Here is a 20,765-nt window from a genome sequence, read left to right as displayed (position 1 = left end):
CAGCGACTCCTAAAACAACTATTTTGATACAAAAGAAGCTATATAATAAAAAAATATGTACAGTATATCGATATAGGCAATATTGTAATTTTCTACATTGCCCTAATTACAAAACTCGATATATCTTGAATATTGACATAGCTCCCAGCTCTAAGACAGAGTTCATGATACGATGCGATATACAATAATGGCCTCATGATAATAATATGATGCAATATTTTTGAAAGGGAATAAAGACAGAAAAATATAACCATGCATTTATTCGACTTTAACTCTAGGCATACCTACACAGTTGCAATAAATATGACCTTTTCAACTCAATAGGAATGAAAACAAAGACATACAGTAAATAAGATAAATTTTTCTTAAAGTGCAAAAAAGTGCCACTCTGCAAATATAATGCAAAAACAGAGACTGAAATTTAAACAAAATCATGTCATCATCATGACATTCTGCATAACAAGTTTTTTTTTTTAAATAAATAAAAGCACATTCTACACAGCCCAGATACATGTTCTTTTTCAACAATATTAGCATGTCTACATTTTCTTGTAGTTATTGAGACCTTTGGTTGAAAAGACACTCAGATGTTTATACAGATGTAACAGGGATGGAAAGGTACGATTCACACACACCCCCACCTCGTGATATCGGTACAACGATACCATCGTCATTAGATCTTGTGATGTTTTAGAATCATGATATTGTTGCCCTTAAATAGAAGGACATTGAATGATGGAGGAACATCAACATCACCAACATTCCCCTCACAATCTCATTGTCTCAACAGACACTTCATCACAGCCAGGTTTAATCTACATCACTTATCCTGAGCCAAAAACCACAAAGAGGAAAAAGTGATATTGTTCAATTATGAATCGCACACATGGATAATAGATGGACTCCCACTTTTACTGTGTTTTTCTGTTGCTGCAATACTCAGAGGAAGAGTGGGAGGAGGGGTGAAGATGGTCCTGTTAGGTTAGTGAAGTGGGCTTCTTTATGTGTGAACTTGTGCTTTGGCACACTCCCACATGTCAGCACCTATTGGTGGCAGTCCCGGATGAAGCTTCTAATCGTGGATTGCAGGTGACTTTGTCGTGCGATCTTTTGTAGAGCTACTGTCGCTTTACACTCAAAGCTCAAGGGCACCAGACATCCTACGGTCAGGAGGAGTGCACGCTGGGTGTGGGGATGTCTGTGGAAGGGGTGGGGGCTAATGTCTGGAAGGCCATGAACATGAAGCTGACATGAGGTCAGGTTGACAGGCACTAGAGAAAGGAGACTTTGGAGGCAGCGCTGCTGCTGCTGCTGGTTCAGCCTGTACGTCACCATTACATTGTTGGAGAAGAGCATTGATCAGCAACTTTTCTCACACCGAGGGCCACAAAAATGTAATGGTCAAAACTGAGGGCGACATCCTCAACTTTCATCTCAGCTTTTAGAATAATGACTGATCTGCACATTAACACAGAGGGGAACAAATTAATTTGCCTTTTTTAGTTTTTGAGTCGTTTTTGTAGTCATCCCGGGTGTTTTTAAAGGCATTCTGTTTATATTTTGTAGTTTTATACTGTATTTTTATTGTTACATTGTGTTTTGGGAGTAATTAGGAGTAATTTTGGTCGACGTTTTATATATTTTCCAGTTGTCGTTTTTAACTTTAACGGCGACCGTGACTCAGGTGGTGGAGGGTCGTCTTCTGATCGAGAGGTTGGGGGTTCGATCCCAGTACCTGCCTATGTGTCGAAGTGTCCTTGGGCAAGACACTGAACCCTAAGTTGCTCCCAGTGGTCGACTAGCGCCTTGCATGGCAGTCCTGTCCCACTGTTGTGTGAATGTGAGAGTGATTGGGTGAATGAGCTGATATGTAAAGCGCTTTGAGACTGCTTCAGTGTGGGGATAAAGCGCTATATAAATCAAGTCTATTTACCATTTTATTAATCGTGGTTTTGTGTATTTATTTTGTCAATTTTCTGTGTATTTTGGGTCATTTTGTGCCTTTACTTTGGCATAAAATTAGACATAGGGCAGCATGTGGCCCCTAATAATTACATTCATAGAAACAGATTTTTAAATATAAACAAGCTTTTTGTAGACCTTAATAATAATGTATCTCTCAAAATATAATTCAAAATAGATTGTATGCCTAAGGCCTCTGATTTTCGCTGACTTCAGAAAACAGACGAAATTAAGGAAATGAACTTCCTGAAATGGTAAAACACCCTTTATGACTTGGAATGCCCTCACTTACATGTTTTGGGAGAATATTGCACATTTCACCATTTCTTCCCAAATTAAAATGGTGGTTCAATGTGTAGTAGTGATGCTCATGGTTAACCGGTTAATCAATAACAAATAACAATGAATACTAATTCTATTTTTTAAATAATTAGATACTTAGGCCAATCAACTCACTGAAGTCTGGCTTTCAACATCAACAACTCATTTCCAGTGAAATCAAATACAGCTTGCTGTTTTGGCGAAACTGGTGTTTATTTGAAATAATGACAGACATTTGCACATAACACAGTTACTTTTTAAAATGTTACATTTAAACATCCATCATGGATTGTACTGTGGTGCACACAGTGTGTGCTTCAGAAAAAGCCATGGTTTGCTCTTTGATCAACTCTATGGAGGTTTTAGCCAGTGTTATTTTTTTTTAAATTTACCACAAAGTGTTAGTAGACAAAATTTCTTTCATATAAAGAAAAAATGGAAAGGTATCCAATCAAAACTACTTTTTTTGTGTGCAAGGTGGGACAAGCCTGTAAATGTTCTAATAGGAAGTTTGCATATGAGCTATATACTATGGAGCCATTATTGTAGCAAACATATCAGCACATGTGAAATGCGATCCACATATAGGTGATCTGTAAGTATTGGGCCTCGAGGTTGGATCTTTTCTCTTCTTACAAGTGACCTTTGCTACAGTCTTGCTGCAGAAGAGTCACATTTGCAGTGATTTGTAAATTTGAACACAGAGAAAAATCCAACTCGTACACACTTTGAATTATGACCTCTAATAACCTGATTACATAATTACAGATTTGTTGACCACCTGTGTTAATGCTCTGCAAGAAAATGTCCTCCAAAAATTGAAAAATCTACTGAGTGGTAAAAAAGAAAAAATGTTCATTGGAAGTAAATAATTTTAAAGTATGCAAAATAGAAAACTGAAAACTAAGAAAAAGGAACTGATAAGGGAATGTCAGGGATTCAAATCTGTTCATGCCAATCTATGGTTGCATTCAAATTATCAGGGCACTGACCGATACAAGTCCCACTAATACACAACATTAAAAGCCCTTAGCATTAGTCTGTGCAATAGCCTACTGATGTGTTGGAGGCTTTTAGTTCCGCCTGTGTTTACCAGGACCAAACCACATTAATCAACCCAAGCTACGTGTGGTCGAAAGCTTTGTTCTACTGTTGAAATGACCAAATCTCATTTGGAGCTCTTGAAATCTTCCCATTATCCTGCTTGAAGGCCTTGCTTTCTTCAACCGTTGCCTGATAGTCACAATTTTATCACATTGAATTGCCCATTAGCCCCAATTTGTTTGTTCTGCCAAGGGCTGCTAACATACTACACATTTGGGCTCTGATTGGCCGTCTGCAACTGTGTTGGGGCCCCATTGGGTCAGAGTGCTCTGTGCTGGACACCGGGGCATCAAGATATTAGGGGGGGGTGCTGGGGTAAATGTGCGCTAAGCCACAGTGACAGCTCATGGCGGGAGATGCAGGTAATTAAGGCCGAGCTCGCAGAGGACGTCTGGGGAGGCAAGAATGGGGGCTGGGCGAGTGGAAAAAAAGGAAGGGAGTGGGTGGGTGGACGACATGGTGCCTCTTGATGATTCTGAGTAAGCATACTCAGCCTCCACACCCCTGCCTAAATCCTTAAACCCCCTCCCCCAACCCCTCCCATGCTGCCCTGGAGCAGTAAACAGAAAAGCTGGATTGAACTGAGATGCTCCGACTGAAATACAGAGAACCACCACCACCACTCTCTCAAATTACTGACGCACAATTTGTCCTCATGAATAATGTTAAAGTGATGCCACACAACCAGTATGTAAAACCAATGATACCCTCTTCTGATGTCAGCTCTCCTGAGGGAGATGAAGAAAGTCCCCTTGGAGAGTTCGACTCCTTGCCAACTAATGCTTATTTACCTGGAACAGACGAGAAGGGCGTTCCCTTGTATCAGGTGTTTGAAGAGCCTAATTAGCTACAAGACCATGGGGAAAACTGACACACACACCCAATTGGTAGAAACCAGTAAAAGAGCTGTAACACCATATGATATAATAAGGAGCATGTTTTAATGCAATGCTGTCTTTTGAGGTAGAAGCAGCAAAAACGGGCAACCCTAATGGTTTGATCCAGTTTGACCTGAATGGAATGGCTTGATAACTGGGTCCAGGTAGGTCTAAGTACAAAACTGCAGCTCTAGTAGGATGTTGCCACCTGCAGAAGTAAATATCATTTAAAGCTGCAAATAAGGAAGAAGTCTGTTGATGCAAACATTTGTAGGTTCTACCAGATAGACAAGTTACATAGTTAGAATAAAATTTAATCTAGAAAACTCTAAATCAAGTAAATTCTAGAACAGAATTTAAAGTCCTTCTGTAAACATACCAGAGATCTTAATGATCTGTACGTGCCCTATCGTTCGAGTAAAACACATTTACTGAATGTTTCAAGCGTGTTTAAAAGTCAAACAAGAGGCAGAGCATTCAGCCATCAGGCTCTTTGTTTGGAACCAGCTCCAATAGATGCAATAGACCAGGAATTGGCTGGACAGACATGGCCCATACGGTCCTTCAATTTTACAGCGGTTTTACGGTGTTTGCGCATGCGTAGTGTGAGAGTTAGAGATAAGCCGGCACACTCTTGTGACCCCATGCATACTTCACAATGCACAACACACGATTTAGCCGAGACTTGGCCCGATGCCAAAAATAGATGCACGAGTGAAAAATCAGCTCAAAATGGGCCAAAAATTGCACAGTGTATGCCCACCTTAACCGCTCAGTGGATTCTTCACCATGAGCCTTTCTCAGTGTCTAGCTCTCTCCTCCTTGTCAGGACTGTGCCATGTTTTTCTGCAGTCTGTGCTTTCTCCTCAACATTTTCCCTTGTTTTCTGTTATAGGTGCCTTGGGCAGGAGTTGGCGGCTCCTAATCCTTGGGTCGCCATTCAACCCATGATTTTCTGATGTTCTTTCTCTCAACCCTGTTTTATTCTCCTCTTTCTGTCCAAAAACCACAACTAGTCAAGGTAGATGGTTGCCACTTCCGAGCCTGCTTCTGCTGGAGGTTTCTACCTGTTAAGAGGAAGTTTTACTAATGTGAACATTTTGGTAAGTGTATTTTGTGATGGGTGTATTTACTATATAAATAGGGTTTTCAAAAAATATCTAATTTCCCTGGTCAGAGTCGTAGAAAGATGGGGCATATTCAAGCTTATTCAGCATTGAAAAAGGAAACTCAGGGTGCTTGAATGTCTTTGTAAAAAAGAATAGAACAACAAAAACTAGTGACTGCCTGATCAGAGGGCCACTTTATGATTTTCCAACTTGTCAACAAACCGAGTGTTTACAGTGGAGATCAAAACAGGTTTTTGAGCTATAATCTAAAATTTCTATATTTGTTTGTGAGTAAAATGTTTTTAATGCATTGTGTATCTGTTGGGCCTACACTGAAAGAAAATTATCATCCCAGCTTAATGTACTCACTCTCTGACACATACACCAAAGTGTCTGCTAATATTATACATTGCACTGTCCCTTGTATAACTAATGTTATAATAATTATTTGCCAGCACACAGCATCACTAGAGTCTACCCCATCTGATTTAAGGCAGGCATAAGGACATAGTACATAAGGACAGCTGGCTATTTAATCACAAGCATATATTCAGTGCAAAGTATCTGTGATGGTGCGTGGCTCCAAGTGATTACCCATATTTGCTGCACATACTACAATAATTATCACTAAGACCCTCATGTGACCCCATTACAAATAATCCAAACTAGACCCTGAAGCTAATGAGCTATGGAAGGTTAATAAAAGAGCTTCACTGCCAAATAATTACGCTGTTTTTTTAATAATTGGCTGAGACAGCTGTTTACAGTGGAAGTCAAACAATGGTAATAGTTGAATCCAACCATTTTTACAAATACTGACTTCATATGAGTTAAGGTGTCTTATTTGTAACATGTTCAAGCTTTAAGTACAGTGCTTTCATAAAGGTGGTTCACAAAATACATTGTATGTATGAGGTAGAAAATGTACGTGAGGCTTTATTTTTTGTTCCAGTGCCTTGACTCCTGCCTATCCATTTTAAAAACTGTCAGATACAATTCTGTGAGTGAGTAAGCTGAAAGAAAAATAGAAAGACAGAGAGCGAGAGGATCTCAGGTGAGCTAAGAAGGATGAACAGTGAGATTAGCTGGAGGAGGGAGCTGACAGCTTGAAGATCATCTTTAGCATATATACTCTACCATAGTGGAGCCTTGGCTCTGCACATACTTATACATATATACACATACATATGAGAAAAACCATGTTCTATTGTTCTCACATTATTTGGCGATTGTTGAAGAAACAGTTGTTGCCTTTGTCCTGAAATACGAGGAAGCAGAGATTGCATAAGGGCTCAATGGATCTATGTTTTTTTTCTGCCCATAATTAACTCATTTTTGGATGTAACTACTATATGGTCCTCTCTTTCTAAAGCCAATGTCAAGCTATGACTTGCTGCACAGGGTGAACAAAGATGCATCAAAATCATGTGGCAAGTTTTTGACAAAACAGTGCATTTGTCAGAAACAAGTTGATTTAGCCGAGATAGTTTTTTGGGGAAACAATTCAATTTTCCATAATTCTGTGAGAATTATTGTTAAACCCATAATAATTCATGTTGAAAGTATTTTATTCAGTAAACATTCTCATATATTTCTTAATCCAACATCTATACCTGTTCCTGTACCATGAATATGTTTAACACAATGAACTTCTGGAGCCCGAACCCTACAACTCAAGGAGAAAAGCAGGACGTATCCTGGACGGGTTGCCAGTCTGTTGCCTGGCTCCTTGTAACTAAGGCTAGTGCAGTGAACCTGCAGCATAATTACTCTAAAATAGTATACCACCGCCAGAGAATCTTACATTTAGGTAAATCAAACCGTTATGGTCCAGTAGGTGCAGCAACTCTTGACCTACTACGTAGCTTCGGATTGCTACGCCGGCTACACCCAGCAGCCTGTGAAGCAGCGGAGCCTCGTACCAGCAGTGTCCACCAGCGGAGGAGACGTAAGCGGTGTGATCAGAAGCAGAATGCCGGGGATGCCGTGCAGGGCTAGCAACCAAGCTAAGTCTAAATATTTTGTTTTCCTGGTCTTTCGCCTCCAGACCGGCTGGATGACACCCTCAACACCTGCATGTTTGTTTCATAGCGGAATGAACGGATCAAACTACAAATGGTTTGTTCCATTCTGTATTGTTTAAGACTGAATGAAAACAGAACAGAATGAAACAGGGGGAGACAGGGCCGCTAGCATTTTTCTTTACAAAAGTTCTAACTTGATTGGAAGTGTTGCCTGTTAAGGAATGTACAACTATATACCTCTGTGCCTCAATGTTTCATATTTATTGCAAGTGCTATTTTGTATTTTGAGAGAGACTTGATAAACTATTTTATTGATTGCTTTGGTTGTGTGTTTTTTTTCTTAACAGAGACAGGGTCTATTTTATTGTTTTTGTTTGTGACATTTATTAAAGTGCAATTTTTTGCTAACAGAGACTAAGAGTTCATTTTATTTTAAATTGTTTTTTTTTATTTGTTTAAAATATTTAAAAGTTCTTGACATTCCAATTACAATGGTAAAAAATACTAAATGAAAATACAAGTTGTTTGCATTTGAAAGGGTGTACTTTGGTCTAAAAAATGTCGATAATACTATTGTTTACTGGCAATAATTTGTGGGACAATATAATATATCGTCCAGCAAAATCTGTTATATGCCTAACATTAACGTTAGTCCTCTTGATGTGACACTGAGAATACAAAACTGAACTAAAATGTATTTTGGGACAGAGTGAGAGCTATTTGCAGGACAGAAACAAAGAAGTGAAATAAGCTGCCAGTTGACAGTGGAGGGCAAATCAAAGTCCTGAGGTTAAATGAGATTGTGGGTCAGATGACTAGACACGGTTGCAATTCCGCTCACAGCCATTCTCTTGTGCCGCTGAAAAACATCAACTGCCCCCACAACACAAACACACATCTGACTGCCTGATGCAGTCCTCCACTCGCCTCAACAGCCAACCATTTTCCTCAACAGCAACAGCAACAGCATTTTATTTTAAGTAGCACCACAACAGGAGGCAGTCCTCCCTTATTTCTACAATACAAACACAGTCAGCCAATTTGGTAAAATGTCTGGATGCTATTACTTCTAAATATCTGTGTTTCTTGCATCGTGTTCCTTCCAATCATCAATCAAAATGTTAAAGAAGTGAAAGGACGGCTGAACCAAAAGTGATCAGCCTGATGTGGGGCTACAACATAGAACCTAATCAGCTGTCTGCTGCCGCACCGTTATAAATCACCTGATGGATACACTATCAATTGAGAGGAACAGAGACAGGCAATGGTTGAGAAAATAGCAGCGATCTGCATTAGAGCTGCACTCAATCTGCACATGAGACAGAGCCTTTATTAACCATCATGTTTTCAGTGATTACTTCACCACAAAAGCATTGTTTCATTCATGTTCAGAATTACCAACCACTGCAGCTTCACAGACGTCTCACAATGTCCTTTACCTGTCCTGTACTCATACTGTATGTAGAGCATGTCCTTTACCTGTCCTGTACTTGGCTGCTGGCTACCCTTAATGACAAGAGTGAGGCCGAGCAAACACTGCCAGGCAGCAAAACAAACATCCCCGTCTTCAGAGCAGTTAGTGCCTGGGATTAATCAAATTATAATTTAATCATCTGATCAAACAGCAATTAGCATAATCGCTTCTGGGGAAGGCCTGATAGAGTGGGGACTGAAGCGGAATGGAGCTGGGGGCTAGCAACGCTTTAATGAAACATTTGCCAGAATGTTTGAAAATGTTACACATTTCAGGCTTGTGAAACAGCGCTGGGCTTTGAATACTAATCAGGACGCTTTGGTTATGCCTAATGAACACGTCCAATCATCCGCCACAGGCGAAGGAAAATGCAAGTGAGGTCCTGATTTAATGTTTTCACACTGATAGTAGTTTATTACTAACTATAACATTTATAGAAATTGAAATAAATGGCCGAATATATACCTACTTTGAGGTAAATAATTGCACCAATTATCTCAGGTTGACCTAATTTTGAAGAAACCGTTTCTGTTTTTCTTCAGATGCAGTAGTTGTTGGAGGCTGTTAAAAAAAGCACAACTTAGCCTTTTTTTATTTTCAAGGCACTTCCATTAATGTTTATGTATTTATTTTATCAATAAAAGAAAGATGGGGTCCCAGTCTACACAAAAAGAAAGCCTTTAATAAATTGTTGTTGCATCCTCCACGGCAACACTAGCTTCAGCGTGCTCTGTTTTTCCATCCTGTCAGAGTTCAGAGAGTTTTTATACAGTATAAGAATTGATTATGATGATGATAATTGTAATACTATGCAAATTTCCAAGATTCTGGCTTCAGCTGTTCTTATCTACAGTTTTAGTTTTACTCTGATATGTTTTAAAAGCAAGTTGATGTTTTATATTTGTGATCAATCTATGTGTATGGAAGGATTTGTATTTTTATGACTTATATAGAGATTAAGACTTAGTGTGACTATTAATGGGTTATAAAGCAACATTTGTATCAATTCCATCCATTATGTATGTAATGTATGAAAAATGTAGGATATTCAGCAGTTATTCAAATGTCAATTTCAGTATCTTCAATGGTTTGCATTTATCTGATATGAATCAATTTTAGCTATAACCTTTTATCTGTTGAAGTGCATGCAAAAATACAGATATTATGAAATGAATGTTAACATATGAGATCTCTTCTGGCAGATGTGAAATGCTAACCCCAGCAGGCAGGTCTCTGTGGGGTTGTTGCATCACCCCAGTGGCCAGCACCGTCTCCATAACAGCCTTGTTTATGTGAAACTGCAGCTAATTGCAGTCCGCGTGTTACATTACAATTTAAAAAAAACAACAACATTTGTTTCTATACTACATGCACTGACCAATGTCTTAAACTTTGTATCTAACAGTCACTCGTGATCGATGTAAGAGGCTTGTACAAAACAAAGCTGGTACAGAAAACCACAGCGGGCATCTGAAGGATCCCACTATATTCCATTTCCTACCCTGACTCCCTCTTCCCTGTTCCCATACCCCTCACCCAGGTGTAAGACTGCCCTCTCTTTTTATATCCTCCCTATAATAAAGTATTTCTTAGCATATGCAGACAAGGTAAAAAATAAAAAAGGCTGAGTTTGTTTGTTCCCTTAATGCCAACCTGCAATATACACTTTGTGTTCCAAGGAGTTTGTGTGAGTGTGAGGTGTTGCTGATTTGTGTGTATTGGTTGTTAGTTGTTAGTTTTTGTCAAGGTTTAACTTATATTTAAATAGCAATGCAATTCCACAAATGCAAATGCATAATTTCCTTCCAACATCTAAAACATCTTCCAGGTTAATGATATCCTACAATTAAAGAATGTTTTTTTGTTTACAGTATCTGCGTCACAGCATTAGCCTACGGCCTTATTTTACAATGAATCCTACAGACACAAACCACTCATCCAGTCACCACTTATTGTCATTCAGGAGAATGCACATCATTAAATTTAGGTAATGATTGGTATAGTTGGAGCAGTAAGAATGTGTAACACGGTCCATTATGTTTAGACAATATAACAAATACCATGCAGTCTGCTTAGTTTCAATAAACTCTGTAATGCAACACTTAATGAATGTGTTGTGAAAGGAAACAACGGGAAAATAAAATAAAACCAATGTCAGACTTTTTCACTTTTAGTGAATGTTGTTAATCTAACTGAGCTATTCCACAGCGTTAGCCCACTTTGTCTTCGTAAAAATTCTGCCAGGTCACCAAGAAATAAGTGGCAGAACAAATCTATTGTATTTGTTTACACACACATCTAGGAACATAAAGCCACTTCTATCACTTGGACCAGAGGACAATCACCAAAATATTGAGCCAAACAGGACAAGGACTAATGAGGATCGCTCACTGCTCCTCAGTATTTCGCTGTACAGCTGAGAAAATAGCCTAGAATAGGCCAATTTCTGCATGGGAGGCCATACTGATTGGATATGACTGAGCTTTAGATACCACAGAACACAGTCTGACTCCATTTGCCTCTGTTGCCCCCTCTCCTCCTGCTCTTTAATGCCTCACTACACACTATCATCTCTTTAAGCATTCTGGTCTGGGTTAAATGAAACCTTTAACAGTTCAATGTGCAACCATTACCATATGCTTGAGTCTACACATGGCCCAGCTAAGGCGTGAACGTCACACAAAAAATGTTGACCCGATGGCAGAGACAAATCCCAGAGTGATTACTGACTCCACGGAAACAATCAGTCAGTAAGACCTTCTAATATTACACCCGTTGAATGGTAAACAGAGATGGCACAACAACAATGACACTTTTCTTCTCTATTCAACTTGTTTACATGTTGTAATTTTCAGCTTGCGTTATTATTGAGCGAATTCTCAAACCAGACATCTGTTCCACTCCTAAACTCGCCATACATGCAATTCACATGTATGAAAAACAAAATAAACTTTTTTTTTAAAACTTCCGATTTTCCGTTTCAGAGTTCACCCGTTTCCGTATAAACTTTAGGTCAATTTAAACCAGTGATTCTCAAACCAGTGATTTTCATTTATTTCTGAATCCAAGTTCCCCCTTTGGTCCAACTATAACATTTTGCTCAGAATACTATAGAAAAACAACTACAGAGCATAATGATAAAATGAAGGAGTGATAACACATTTTAAAGAATATAATTGTGTAAATAAGTGGAAAGAAACAGTATTTAGTGCCTCCTGAACAGATTTATATCTATAGTTTTTTTTTTTAATCATTTTGGTCATTTCCTGCCTGGTGTGGAACCAAGACTGATGCTTGTATTTTCAGTTCATGTTCAAATCAAGATAATTTCTATCATTATTTTGTGTGTTTTTGGCTTCAGTTTGTGTATTTTGTTGTTGTTTGTCTGTTCTTTTTATTACTCAGTATATTTTTTCTCTTATTTTGTGTGTATTTGTTGTTGTTTTTGTGTGTTGGCATTATTTAAATTATTCTCTCGTGTGTGTTTTTAGTGTTGTTTAGTTGTTTCTTGTGTCATTTTGTATGTTTCTCTGTTATTTTTTTTATTATTTTGAAGTGATTTTGTGTAATTTTTTCTCTCATTTAGTGTGTCTTTGTTGTTGTTTTCTGTGTTGCTGGTAATAGTAAGTATTTTTCTCTCAGTGCGTGTGTTTTTGGTGTCATTTCATGTACTTTGTTGTTTTTTTTTTTATTATTTAATATATTTTTCTCTTACTTTGTGTGCTTTTGTTGTCATTCTGTGAGTTGCTGCTAATATTAGGTATGATTATCATTTTAACTAAAAATAAACATTGTAAAACCCGATATTTTAACGCTTTCATTTGTTAATTTTCCTCTCTCTCAAGTACCCCCGTGTACCCCAAGGGGTACGCGATGGCACTACAGGGGGTGTAGTGCCATCGCGTACCCCTAGGGGTACACGTATCCCCATTTGAGAAACACTAGTTTAAACATTTCTGTTTTGTTTCTTTTTTATCACCTTTCCCTAATGAGATGTCATTACAGACTATTAAAATTCTTGAAATTGTGCCAAATATATTTATATATTCGCTTAATTAAGTTATTTATTGCCATCAATTTGTTATTAATACACAGTAGAAATGCACAAAAACACACACGCGCAGAGATCATGCAATATTTTGCGTGAGATTTGATGTCTCGCCGTTTGCTGCCCTTGCTAAAGCTCACATAACACCTTCTGTTTAAAATATCGTGAAAATGTGTCATATTTTCCCAAAACATGTCAGCAAGGGCTCAGTCCGTGTCATATAGTTATTTCAAATATAGATGTTGAAGATTGTCATATTGCATCATATAACGTCCATGTTTTCTACGAGAATTGACCTTTCCATCTCTGACCACCAGTGTACAAAGAAAGACTGCGTGTAAATGACTGATATATTCTGTATCATATTGCAATTTCCACTTCATTTGGTTGAAACAAATAACAACAAAAACTTTTTTGAAAAACTAATAACAAAATTGCCATTTTCGTTTTAGGAATTCTGTATTTTCCATTTGTTTTCCTTCATCAGTTGTGTGAGAGCTTTGCCAGAATACTTTTAATCCCAACTAATATGCATCTAGACACATTGACTATTAAGAAGAGTCGTCGCCAAGCGTTTGGAACCCTGTGCTCCCAGTGGCCTACATTGTGTTGACTGGTGAGCTGATATTAATGTGACGCGTTGTTTCCATTTGCGGATGTGTATTGCTGTGACTCTGTCGACTCGCCATCATTATATGTGAAGTGACAGATGTTTACCAAAAGACATGAGTCTGAAAAGACCCAGTTTCCCACTGGCCCTAATGTGACGTCCCCGCAGCACCTGCTCTGCCTGCTAATGATCAAGCCAAGACCAAAACTTTGTGAATTAAACATCAACCTTCACTGAAACACTGCCAAGCAATGCATATGGCAACATTTAACAGTTTATGGAAGGTCAGCACTAACAACGACTAGTGTTTGTGTTGGCTCTAACTTATTCTAAGGCTAACCTGGGCAGCATCCAGCAAGCATTAAGGGCTCTATTCTACAGTGGCTGGGAAGTGTCAGGTGAATGCATTTACAGAAAAACACGAATGCAAAAAGGTCACAACACGAACGCAAAATGGCCACAACGGAAGTGTTTCCGCAACGGAAGTGTTTGCAACGGACCGGTATTATGATATGATAGCCTAATATGAAAAATATGAGTATCCTGATCAACTTACTTTCATATGTGTTTCGATGTCTTCTTCTTGTTCTTCTCTGTTCTGGCAGGTTAAAAACATCCACCAGAAACGTGTCCGTCTGTAATACCGGTCCGTCGGAAACACTTCCGTTGTGGAAACACTTCCGTTGTGGCCATTTTGCATTCGTGTTGTGACCTTTTTGCATTCGTGTTGTGGCCATTTTGCCACAAATCTGGCTTTAAGCGCATTCTCTGGTGTGCGTAAGTCCTTCTCCTCTTACGTGCTTCTAACCCCGGAATAAGTGCAGCACTCCGATAAGGTGAAACATTATATTGCACTAGAAATATGGACCTAGTTACATTTGAAGTGTAACAAGGGTGGGAGTAACAGAATATGTTACATTTAATTTTATTTTACCCATGTGCCGCGGAGCCTATCAGCAGTGTGTGTGTGTGTGTGTGTGTGTGTGTGTGTTGCTGATGCTACAGCTCGTTACAAACTCTGACAGATGTCAGACTGATTAAACTATTTGAACACTGTGAACAACGTAAAGCCATAGTTTGCTCACACTACAAGAGTAAATATTTGGTGAAACATTAAGACAGATGATGATCATGACGATGTAATGTGCACGGATGATGATGATATTGATGAAGCGCTGATCAAGGAGAGAGATTTTAACTGTGACTCAGACAGAATGTGGCCGATCCTCACAGTGCAATAATCTGGTCAATGATCTGATCAAATCAACCTGTTACAATGTTTATCAGTGAAGGCATTTCAAATTAAAAGTGAATGTTTATTATTTTCGCAAATTTCAATGACATTTACAAGCATTGGGGCAAACAGAATAGCATAGATGTGCATTATTATTTCATTCCACACACAGTGATGGTAAGCTACTATTGTAGCCATAACTGCCCTGGTGCAGACTGACAGAAGCGAGGCTGCCATAGTGCGCCATCGGTCCCTCCGACTACTACACCACATTCATACTAAGCGATGTGGGTGAAGAGTCTTGCCACCCACACTGTGCCACCTGGAGTTCTTAGTGGTATCCCATCCAAGTACTCACCAGGCCCAGCCTGCTTAGCTTCCAAGATCTGAAGAGATGGGGTACTTACAGGCAGGTATAATCATTACATTAGAGGTTACTTTGATCCCAAAAAAGTGTTTTCAATAATATTGTTTCTTGTCACTTGGTTGTGGGACAATATACTGTATCATCCAGCAAAATCAGTTATTGACCCAGGGCCTACCTGTCGGTCACAGAGCCACATACAGACACAACCATTCACATGCACTTACCCTCCTACAGGCTATTTAGGCTCCAATTCACCTCATATATAAATGTGGGAGGAAGCTGGAGTACATGGAGATAGTCTTCTTGTTCAGAAATGTTAGTGAGTGGCAGCCCTACAAAGGCCCTTAGGCGGGCTCCAGCGCCCCCACCAGACATAAAACGTGATTAGGAGATGAATGAATGAATGAATGAATGAATGAATGAATGAATGAATGAATGAAAATTACCACAAAGAGCTAAAGTTAATATTAATGAAATATTTGGCCAAATATATTCGGTGCATCCGGAATGTGTATATATATATATATATATATTTTTTTTTTTTTTTTTTTTTTTTAAATTAAATAGTTTTTTCTTCAAACAAGCTTTCACAGCTGGAATAGCAATGGAATGCACAAAATTCCCACCTCATACAAAAAAAAAACACATCTTCCTTAATGTTTTAATGTACAATCATACAATTCACCACTATTGATCAATCGTTGAGGAATATTTTATAAGTATTTTTGCAAATGTTTGTTTCATCTTCTCCTCTCTAATCTGTGCATGTATTTAATATCACACTGTGGTTTGCAGTCTGAATATCCTGCATTATTTTGTCTCTAAAGCTACTGTAGCTAGTCAACAGTTCTGCTCTGATGCAGTTTGCTCTGATGTGATAGACGGAAAAAAACTGAAGAAGTAAACTCATGCATCTCCATTAATCATATTTGATAACATGGTTAAGTCACCCTGAAAATGTGTATGTTTTAATAAACGGAGGTACCTATTCTCCAGCATGCCCTTGCCATCCTGAGCTGAAAGCTAAAAATACTCATGCACAGTGATGCTAAGAGCCAATTACAGAACTTCTCTGTATATTTACACAGCTTGTTGGTGTCCAATTGACCATGTGTCAGAGTATCTATCCCCCTTGTGCATAGCTAAGCAAGAACAACATCATACCATTTTCCCAATTCTACCTCTTCATTTCTGACAGATGATGATGATGTTGTCCCGTTAAGTTTTTAATAGATGTTTTTTTTGTGAGAGCACTTTCAAAGCTCAAGGACCACTGAAGTGACTTCTGCAGGAGGTGGTCCTTGCTACAGATATTGATTTGAAGATGAACTTGCAAATGTACGGAGTCCTGTAAGGGACATGGATGAGATTATAAAAAGGGGGTAATCATGTTGGGATCCCGACTTACTAAGTTGGGGGCACAAGATATTAACTTTTAGCGTGAGTTAATAAGTTGGGGGTTTAAAGTAGAATGCCCGTTTACATTGCGTATTACGGTAAAGCCGTCAGAAGCCAACGGGAGCTTCATGGTGCATTCAAGTACACCTCAAATCACACCAACAGTAGTGTACAGTCGTATTGTACCAAAAATTCATCAAAAGTCAAGGTGTTTTCAGAAAACTCTAACACATTCTTGTTTAGACTACAGGCCGTCAATTACTTCTGTACCAATTTTCAACTACATTCTCTGTAGCACACAGAGGTACATAGGAGGCTGTAGAACAAGAATGTGGTGAAGTTTGCTGAAAACAATTTGATTTTCGATTAATTTTTGGTTCAATACGCCTGTACAGTACTGTTGATGTGATTTATGCTTGCAACTGAGATGTACTTGAACGCCCCATGAAGCATTTTTGGTACAATATGCCTATACAGTACTGTTGGTGTGATTTGAGGTGTACTTGAACGTACCATGAAGCTCCTGTCGGCTTCAGTACACATTGTAAAAGGGCATTCTACTTTAAACCGATGATTTTTTTATGTTGTCTCATCCATGTCCCTTACTGGGCTCGTACAAATGTGAATTGTTTTTGGAATGAAATGAAGTTTGCATTTTGGATTTATAAACTACTCATGCAAAGCAGAACTATAGCTGCATATTTATTTTGTGATAGCAGAAAATGATCTAATTATAACTGCTCATACCTTTGATGAATAAAAAAATTGATGAAGAATCACAAATGAGGTCAAAGGCTGATATCTCTCAGCAAAGCTCTGCCCCGGTCACCTGAACAGAGTGCGGTGTTTCTCCAGCCTAAAGCACACACTGCAGCAACACGCATTACCCAGGTCTCCATAGAGACAACCTCAGCAGCCTGCATCGGACCTGCGCTCTTAAAGAGCCTTTATTTTCCCAATGCTGAGTCTCCACATCCACAAAATGTATGACTGAGGACAAAGCTGCTTATTAAGGCTTATCTCTCTGCAGACGTGCGAAACAATACGGTCCAAAATCAACAATCCCAGCTCTTTTATCAGCCTACTGTTTATTTATCATGAAGCAGAGCGAAGCCAAACACAAAGCGAGCTTTGTCAAAATGCACCATGGGTAATTCTGATTTCAGCCACAAAAAACAACAACATTCAAATGTGAAAATCAATAGCTAGGTCATTGTGGTAATGACTGCTAATAAGGAAGGCACCATCGACTGGTGGCCACAAATGTCGCATTCATCATAATGACAAGTGCAGTTTGCTGCCATTCAAAGTTTCCATGTAGATGTCTCGAGCAGCAGCCATTTTGCAACGCTGTTGCCTGGACCAAAGAGACCGTGGGGGGAAGGGGGTGGAGGGAATCAGTCCTTCACAAGCAAAGCAATAGAATGTGCTAAGCAAACAGAGCATTGGTCAAGGTTTACTTTTTTTTTTTTTTACTAACATCTTTTTGTGAAACGGGTTCTGCTTCAGCGATGGAAGGCGGTGTTTGTGTTGACTATATTCTCTCCAATGAATAACCCCTCTGCCTTCATTGAACCCTTCAGCTTGGACACAAAATGGTTTTCCTGTTATCTTTGCTTGACGCATCGTCCTCCACTCTCAGTGTATATTGTGTCCACTTTGGTTTTATTAACCCCTTTGTTTCCATCAAAACATTCATCATATTTTCAAAATGCCATTTTCATTTGAAGCTGATATCTGCCCCGAGCACATCACACCCTTTTTTACCCAACAGCCCCCTGATCCCCTCACTGCCCCCTCCTCATTTCATCTATTTGCTGTAAAAAAAAAAAAAAAAAAAAATACAATCAGGTAGCCTCGCCGCAATATAAAGAGAGAACAGTGTCTTATCAAGGCCATCTTTTGAGGAATTCACAGTGTACAAAACAGAATGCATTTTTGCTAGATGTGCACTGGTCATGGGTGATAAGGGCTTGTCTCTTTTTTCCCAATCCAAAATGACTCCATGTCTGTGCTTCTAATATGGCGGATGCAATGCCGGAAAAAAAGCTACTGGCAACATCTTTAATCCCTTTTTCCCTAAAATCTCCTTAACTGAATTATCAGAAAGCACATACATGCTACTAATTCTGCAATCACTTCTATTTGTCCTAAAATGCAAATACAATATTAACTTTATTGCACGCAAGTAACATTATCTTTTTAAATTTCTATTAAAGATGTTTCTGACTTTATACAGATTCATAATAGGATGTTTTCTTTCATTACCTATAAAGACTCGAGCGTGGAAAAAAAAACATGGTTATGTGTGAATTCCATAGAAAGAAATATTTCAGTTTATAACAAATGCATTTTTTACTACACAAGGTAATCATGAAAATGTGTTGTAACAAAAAAAAAGTGGTTTAATTTCTTTTAAAGAAAATAGGTTAATTTTAGACTGCTATGCATGCATGAAGAAGTGTAGAAATAGAGAGAAGAAATTCCACCCAGACAAGGCCCTGTTCACATGGATGAGATATTGAATATGCTTTAAATCCACAATAAATTGATGAATATTTGTGAGAAAAGACTGAAGGCATTTCCCCCCTAATCTTTAAATAAAATATGGAAACAAATATTTTAGATGGCCTTCCTTCTATTGCAGCTGACTACACCAATAATTTAATGAGCACTTCTCCTATACCCTTATGTCTATGTTTTAAACATAAAAAGGTGATTTGGACATGCTGCCCATGGATAGGGCTTTAAAGGAATGTACACTTTATAAGTTCTCTGAAGCTTAAAGGACAAGAAAAGCCCTGCACTCCTTGTGACAGAGCATAGCAACAGTCTACTCAGTTTCCCAGTGCAATACATTGAGAAATATGAAATCGATATCCTCCTGTGTCAAAATGTTCCCAGAGTAGAGTCATATTTTTACTCTTTATGAGTAATTAGCATAAACTTGAAGTTTGATGTGCGTAAATGTGCACTTACCATTCAAGATGCACTGGGAAAAGATAAGAGCCAATATCCACATGCCCTGCTCCGTTCAATATCCAAGCTTATGCTTTTTCTTTTTCACTCCCCCTGCGCTCTTTCTTCTTAATTCTTCCTTTTATTTCTTCAACAAGTCAATGGGAATGAAAGAAAAACGGAAAGCTTGCAAACACTTCTCTCATTCGCTCTCCTTCTCAATCCTTCACGTTTGGAAAAGATGATGAGGAGGAGGTTTGCACGCCGTCCTCCTGCTGCTGATTGTCTCCTGGTACAACGGGAGAGGAGATGGAGATATGATCCACAGCCGTGCGCCCCCGGTCCTCTGTGCTGCGCGTACCGGGGCCTCAGTGCAGCCGTCCCCCCGTGTCGGTGCGCAGCTCTGCGGAGATCATGAGGGACCTGGGCTCGGTGCGCTTCGGTCCAGGTGAGCTGTGCTGAGTCAGAGGCTGGAGACGCATAGGACAAGCTGACGATGCGCACACCCAAATCCACGGGTACACCAGCAAAATTAACGCAACCAACAAATGTAAAATTAAAATAAAAACGAACAAAATAGCGACAAAAAAACAATTAATGAAGAAAAATAAACTCTACACGTGAGAAAAATGAAGGACGTGTCATCTCAGGTGTGTGTAACCAAAATGCGTAAAAGTTGGATATTGTGGTGAAGATGTTGGTAAAAGCGCACGGAGTTGATTGTTAGCTGCGCTGGAAACTCATTCTCTCTTCGCCGCCTCTCTCCGTCCGGCGAGCAACAAGCACACGCATCTTCCCTCCTCAGCCGCACACACACACACTGCGCACTGCACACTTCTCCACTGGTCCCTGCGCTCACAACCTGCCCTGCTCACATCCACCGCCTCTCTCCCTCTTCTTTGCCTTAAAGGTGCAGGGGTGTGGTGGTGGTGGAGAGGGGTGGATGCATGAGAGCAAACACAGCTGAGCCGCAGGAAGAGCGTTCAGAAAATATGAAAAGAAAAGCCCTCTTTTAGTTTGAATCAGTGTGCCTTGCTCAGGCAGGGAAGGGTGGATGGAAAAGGAGGGGGATGCAGGCAGGGTGGGGGGGCAGTGAAGTGGGCTACACCTGACTGGATGCTAAGTGCTATGTAGGTACTGGAGGGAGGGTAAATCATCTTAATTGGACGAGATACAGTCTTGTCTTTTTTGATACTTTATAAGACTCTCGAGGCATTTTTGGGGACTTGGCAAACCTTGCATCTGCATGAATTCATTGACCTTGACGAATATAAGTAG

General features: G+C 39.3%; 1 protein-coding gene across 6 annotated transcripts in view; it reads right to left on the bottom strand.

Moving 5' to 3' along the window:
* dscama (Down syndrome cell adhesion molecule a) overlaps positions 1-20,370 on the bottom strand; it is a 125,612-nt gene extending 105,242 nt beyond the window's left edge. For 3 of the 6 annotated variants that reach the window (XM_028465842.1, XM_028465845.1, XM_028465844.1), the window contains exon 1: positions 19,509-20,360. In XM_028465842.1, coding sequence (XP_028321643.1) covers positions 19,509-19,551 — 43 coding nt within the window. In that variant the 5' untranslated portion in view covers positions 19,552-20,360. Of the gene's footprint in view, positions 1-19,508 lie in introns of all 6 variants that reach the window. The other 3 variants (XM_028465846.1, XM_028465843.1, XM_028465847.1) reach the window with 2 other exon arrangements.
* Between the last annotated feature and the right edge of the window lie 395 nt (positions 20,371-20,765).

This window comes from Gouania willdenowi, chromosome 14, assembly GCF_900634775.1.
Source record: "Gouania willdenowi chromosome 14, fGouWil2.1, whole genome shotgun sequence".
NCBI classification, from domain to species: domain Eukaryota; kingdom Metazoa; phylum Chordata; class Actinopteri; order Blenniiformes; family Gobiesocidae; genus Gouania; species Gouania willdenowi.
This window is presented reverse-complemented; position numbering and strand designations above follow the sequence as displayed.